Source organism: Meriones unguiculatus, chromosome 2 (assembly GCF_030254825.1).
Source record: "Meriones unguiculatus strain TT.TT164.6M chromosome 2, Bangor_MerUng_6.1, whole genome shotgun sequence".
Lineage (NCBI taxonomy): Eukaryota > Metazoa > Chordata > Mammalia > Rodentia > Muridae > Meriones > Meriones unguiculatus.
This window is the reverse complement of record NC_083350.1, coordinates 55,710,482-55,716,880: the sequence shown is the minus strand read 5'-3', so window position 1 is coordinate 55,716,880 and position 6,399 is coordinate 55,710,482. Positions and strand designations below refer to the sequence as shown.

Below are 6,399 nucleotides of genomic sequence, written 5' to 3'. Positions count from 1 at the left end.
TCTACCTCTGCCTCCCAAGTGATAGGATTAAAGGTGTGCACCACCACTCCCAGTGAGATTACCTAGGTGTGGTCCCAACAATCTGGAGGGCTACACAGAGACTATCTCAAAAAAAAAAAAAACAAAAAAAACCCACAAAAACTCAGATGGCTCAGCAGATGAAGGTACATGGCTCCAAGCTTGACCAGAGTTCTAGCCCTGAGACAGTATAGTTCAAGAGAACCGATGCTAGCAAGCTGTCCTCTGCCTCTACTGGTGTGCTTTGGCACACATGTATATACACAAAACGAGTGACTGATAAATTTACAGATTCCTATCATTTGGGATTAGAGGTGCTTAAATGTGTGACATAAAATTGCCTATCTTGTCTGGGTGATGTCAATGGTACTACTTGCTGAGAGTAGGGGTGATATACTTTAAAGTTCTTTCCAAAACTAGACATGGTAGTTCATGCCTGTAATCCCCAGGATTTGGGAGACTGAGATAGGAAGATGGCTAAGAGTTCAAAGCCATGGTGAGCTACAGAATGAAATCTTACCAAAACCCAAAAGCCTTAATAGAGTGGCACATGCCTATATTCTCAGGTGGCAGAATGGTTACTGTGAATTTAAGCCCAGCCTGGAAAATATTGTGAGTTGAAAGCAAGCCTAAGCTACAGAAAGCCAAAAAATCTCAGCTGGAGAAATGGTTCAGTGGTTGAGAAGATCTGGATTTGGTTTTCAGCACCTACATGTCAGCTTACAGCCATCTGCAGCTCCAGTTCCATGGGATCAGACAGATGCACACAGACATGCAAGAAAAACACATGTATGCTTTGGAGTTGAGGGGCATGGTGTCTCATGTCTGTACACCTAGCACTCAGAGGAGGCAGTGACAAGCAGATATTTGTGAGTTCAAGGCCTATCTGGTTTATAAAGTTCCAGGAGAGTCAACCAAGGCTACACACTGAAACCCTGTCTCAAATCCCACCCAGGTCTCCTTGGCATGTTAAATGGAATTCAAACTCCAGGTTCATGATTGCGTAGCAAGTGTTCTTAACTGCTGAGCTATCTCTTTAGCCCTAGCCTGTTGGGAGTTGAAACAAGGTCCAGTACACATCCAGTACGTGGCTGGATGGCTCTCTAACCATCTGAACTGTCATCAGTGTTCTGTATAAAGTGGGACTATGGCAAGTGTCAAACAGTAGTTCTCAAGCTTCCTAATATAGCTCATTGTGTTGTGACCACCAGCCATAAAATTATTTTTGCTGCTACTTCGTAACTGCAGTTTTGCTACAATAACGAATTGTAATGTAATTTTTTTTTTTTTTTTTTTTTTTTTTTAGAGAACAGTTTACCAAAGGTGTCAGGACCTACAAGTTGAGAACTGCTGCTTTAGAACCTGGGCATGTAGAGGAAGGCAGTGTTTGCATTTCATGTTTAAATAAGCTTCCTGGAGTTGCAGACAGAACAAACAAAACTTTGGGCCAGTCCAGCCCACCAAAGATGAGTTTACTAGAGTTACTGACTGGAATATGGCCAACTCATAAACAGTTACACCACTGAAAAATGCCAACACTGCCCTTTAAAGTTCTACTACCCCCCCCTTTTTTTTGAGGAATGGCAAGTTCTCATGTATCCTAAGCTGGCCTTAAAGTCACTACATAGCTAAATATGGGATTACAGTTGTGCCTACACCACCTTTATGAGGTGCTTGATCAGAACTCAGGGATTCATGTGTGATATAGGTAAGCACTCTGCTGAGCCTCATCCTTAGCTCTAAGATCCTGTTTTATGTGGCTGTAAGTCCACAGCAGAATTCACACAGATTTTATCAGAGCTGCCACCTGCTGCTAATGAGCCACAGGTTACAAAGGCTCAGAAGACCTAAAATACAGACAAAACCAGATTCTGGGAAAATATTCGTATGTGTGCAACATTCTAGCTCTTTTAATTGTGTGTGTAGAGGTCAGAGGATAGCTTTCTAGGGAGTTGGAAAGATCTCTTGTTGGAAGACTATTAGTAAATGTTCCTAAGGAGGTCAAGGAAATAAATAAGTCGCATGGCTTTATGGCTCCTGTAACCCTTCCCTTTGTTATTCGTATAATCAAAGACACATAAGGGAGGGAGCCTATTCAGGGTTTTGTGTGGTTCTCCAAACAGCCTGTGACATTTAGGCTTGAAAACCTATCTTAGGCTTTCTTGCCATTTCTGTGCTCTCTCTCTTCCTGTGTGTGTGTGTGTGTCTTTCTAAGGACTGAACCCAGGGCCTCACACATACTAGACAAGTACACTACCACTGAAATACATCCCAGCCCAGAGATCTGGGTTGTTTAATTTACCTACTTGTGTTCCTGTACCTGTGTGTGCATTTCTGTGAGCATACAGCTTTTGGAAGTTGGTTCTCTTCTTCCAGACGTAGGTCTCAGACTGAACTCAGGTCATGATGCTTGGTGGCATGAGTCATCTTGGTGGCTTGAGATCTGAAGTTTTTGTTTGTTTGAGATAGGGTTTCACTATGTAGCCTTGGCTGGTCCAGAACTCATTATGTAGTCTCAGTCTCATGGACATCCATCTGCATTTGTCACCCCAGCAGATCTGGAGTTTTAAGGCCTGCCCAGCCTGAGGCAGTTGCAACCTCTAAGATGGTTTCCACCCTCTTGTGGTAATATAGTGGTGGACACTATTGTGTCCCTGAAAAAAAATCTCCCTGGGCAAGGTTCAAGTCTTACTTCAGCACTGTGGTAGGACAAGTTTTCCAAATCTTTGCTAGAGTAAGTTTTTTTTTGTTGTTGTTGTTTTGTTTTTTAAGATTTATTCATTATGTATACAATGTTCTGTCTGCATGTACACCTACACAACAGAAGAGGGCACCAGATCTCACTAGAGAAGTTTGTGAGCCTCCATGTGGTTCCTGGGAATTGAACTCAGGACTTCTGGAAGAGCAGTCATTACTCTTAACCTCTGAGCCATCTCTCTAGCCTCTTTTCCTTTTTCTTTCTTTGATACAAGGTTTCTTTGTAGTCCAGGCTGTCCTAGAACTCACAGAGATCCACCTGCCTAAGTCTCCTGAGTGCTGGGAGAGTAAATCCATTTTAACAAGATAATAGAAATGGAGAGTTGGCTCAGTGGTTAAGGGTACTTGTTTTTTTGGAGCAGTGTGAAGCAGCAGTGAGAGGAACCACTGAAGGGGATGCTAAAGGAGATAAAGCCAAGGTGAAGGACGAGCCACAGATAAGATCTGCAAGGTTATCTGCTAAACCTGCTCCTCTAAAGCCAGAGCCCAAGCCTAAAAAGACCCCTGCAAAGAAGGGTGAGAAGGTACCCACAGGGAAGAAAGAGAAAACTAATGCCAGTAAGGATGCAAATAATCCTGCAGAAAATGGAGATGCTGAAACAGACAAGGCACAGGAAGCTGAAGGTGCTGGAGATGCCAAGTGACCTGTGTGCATTTTTGATAACTCTGTGTGTCTGATGACTGTAGAGTTTGAAATACTATTTTTTATCAAGTTTTATAAAAATGCAGACTCTTGTTTTACTTTTTTTAAAGCTATGGTGTTAGCACACAGAACACTTCATTGTTTGGGGGAAAGAACACGTGTCACTATCAAAATGTCTCCCAAGCTGGACTGATGATGGAAAACGTTTTTACCCTGATAATTTTGAAAGATCCTGTTGGCTCCCAGAAGGGACAACGCAGTGTTGACATATGTGGTCACCATGACACAAAATGCCTTGTGGTATGGGAAAACTCTAAATTCATTTTTGTATTCTCCTCCCCCTGTACCATCAACATTGATTTAACTCCCTTAAAACCAGAGACCTGTTGGAACCTGATCCCCCAAATTGGTTTTTCAGTCTATTGGGTGATCTGGACTTTGCAGTGACATCACTGAGTGTTCTCAGAAGAGTGGTGGTTCTTTTTATGAAAAATTGTGGATCTTCAGATTGACATGTCTGCCCATGTCCATGATTGTTTTTGGAAAGTATCTTTAATAAAGCTGGATACATTAGGCTTGGGGAAAAAAATAAGAGTGTACTTGTTTTATTTGCAAAGGACCCACAGTTCAGTTCTCAGTACCCACATGGAGGCTCACCACTTCCTCAGGTACCAGACACGTAAGTGGTGCATGAATGTATGTGCAGACAAAACACTCACACATACAAAATAAAACAAATCTTTAAAAAATCAAGATGACATTTAGCTATGCTATACACAAAAAGTGTATTTCTTTCCTAGATTTCACAATACCAGAATCCCTGATAGGAGCAAGGATGGAAGTGCATGAGACACAGATGAGTGGTTAGAAGTCATTCAGCTTGGCAATTGGGATTATCAAGCTCCACCTCCAGAGCCTCACCGTTCTGGAAGTTGAAGGGCACAGTGCTTCTGCTTCATTCAGGACCTTACTATACAGAGCATCATGGAGAATGCACAGAAAAGGGAGAGAAAACATGGTAAAGGTGAAATGCAGAGTCTGCTGTACAAAGAGTACTGGCTGCACCAGTCCCTCCTACGGTCATGCCCCAATGGTCTAAAGACCTCCCATTAGGCCTCACTTCTTTAAAAAAAAAATCATTTAAAAATTTTATACATTCTGTATATGTGTGTGCATACATGTTCACACCATGTACATGTATGAAGGCCAGAGGACAACTTTTGGGAGTCAGTTTTCTCTTTCCACCACATGTATATCAGAAATCAAACTCTTACTCAGGCTTGGTGGCAAGTATTTTTCTCTCTCTCCTTCTTTCTGTCTCTGTCTCTATGTCTGTGTGTGTGTGTGTGTGTGTGTGTGTGTTCATGTGTATGCAGGTACACATGCATACGTGTACAGGTCAGAGAATAACCTTGGATGCCATCCATACTCAGGAATGTACTCAGGAATGCTATCTAATTCCTCTGATGCCGGTCTCTCACCCTCCTTGGTTTACAATGAGGCTAGGCTGGCTGGTCAGTGAGCCCTAGGGATTATAAATATCATCTTCCTGTCCAATGTTGGGATTATGAGCACTTTATGTGGGTTCTAAGGATCTATAACATGGGTGCTGGTGGTCATCTAGGGGACCATCAAGCTCATTCCCTGGTATGAACAAAAAACTGAAAGACAGAAGACCAAGCCCTGAGGGAAGTAACAGCTTAATCAGTAGAAGGTGGCTTGGAATTACTAGATGGACTCTGGCTTAAGTATTTTATAGGGCTCCCAGGATCTCCCATTCCCACCATGGGTCATCTTATCCCCATGCTTTCCTGCCATTCTTTCCAATGTCTTCTGGGAACAAGAAGCTGTACTCTAAGGGAGACTGCTTTTTCTTTCCTTGTGAACCTAGATCCCCCAAAGTCTCTCAGATGGAATTTGGATCCTCATGCCTGCAAGGCAAGCATTTTGGTGACTGAACAATCTTTCCAGTTCCAGTCCCCACCTCTTAAAGGTCCCAGAAGTATAGGGGATCAAAATTCCAATGCATGGACCTTTAGGAGATACATTTAAAACATTTCCAAAATTCAAACTCTTTATCTTTCCTTAGTATGTTCATTGACTTTCCATTATATTACTTGTCAGAGAGTGCACCACAGTTGGCAAGTTCATTGAGGGCCAGATTTATACCTAACTCATTATTTTAACTTCATGGTCTTACAGATGGCTTATAACGATTTCTGGAATAAAAATGTCGTGAACAAGGATACTTGTGTGATGTCACTTTATGTTTTTGTTACTCTTTTTCTCTCTACACCTGGTGACTTCTCTCCTGCTCTTTCCCTCCCTCCCTCCCTCCCTCCCTCCCTCCCTCTCTCTCTCTCTCTCTCTCTCTGTGTATACACTGAATCTCAAACCCATTTCTACTACCTAGATGCAGTATGAACCATGAACTATTGTTCTGAATATCTTCACAGGACTTCTGATACGCCCCAGGATATCTGTTATGAAGTTTTTTGTTTGTTTGTTTTTGTTTTAAGATTTATTTTATGTGTTTGGTATTTTGTCTACATGTGTGTCTGCACATAGAAGAGGACATTGGGTCCCATCTATAACTACAGTTATAGATGGTGTGAGCTACCATGTAGGTGGGAATTGAACCCAAGACCTCTGTAAGAACAGCTGATGCTCTTAACCCCTGACTGTGAAATGATAAAAAGCACTGTCAATACTATATAGCCATTTATTTTAACCAATGCATTCTTTCTATAAATATACATAGCAATTTTGTAAAATGGATGTTATTTACAAATCAAAAGACTACCTATTCTTGGCCAAGTGAGACCATGAAGCAGGTAAAGTCACTTTATGGTCAGTCTTGATGACCTGAGTTCAATCTCTAGAACCCACGTAAAGGTGGAGGGAGACAACTCCATGAAATTATCCTCTAACCTCCTTTGTGCATCATGGTATGCATGGCCCCGCTAATAAAAAATATATAT

At 41.9% G+C, this 6,399-nt stretch overlaps 1 protein-coding gene across 1 annotated transcript; it reads left to right on the top strand.

Moving 5' to 3' along the window:
* Window positions 1-146: 146 nt before the first annotated feature.
* On the top strand, window positions 147-3,419 carry LOC110552248 (non-histone chromosomal protein HMG-17-like). Its single transcript, XM_060378605.1, has 2 exons — window positions 147-164; window positions 3,138-3,419. The coding sequence occupies exons 1-2, from the start codon at window positions 147-149 to the stop codon at window positions 3,417-3,419; spliced, it is 300 nt and encodes a 99-aa protein (XP_060234588.1).
* Window positions 3,420-6,399: the final 2,980 nt, after the last annotated feature.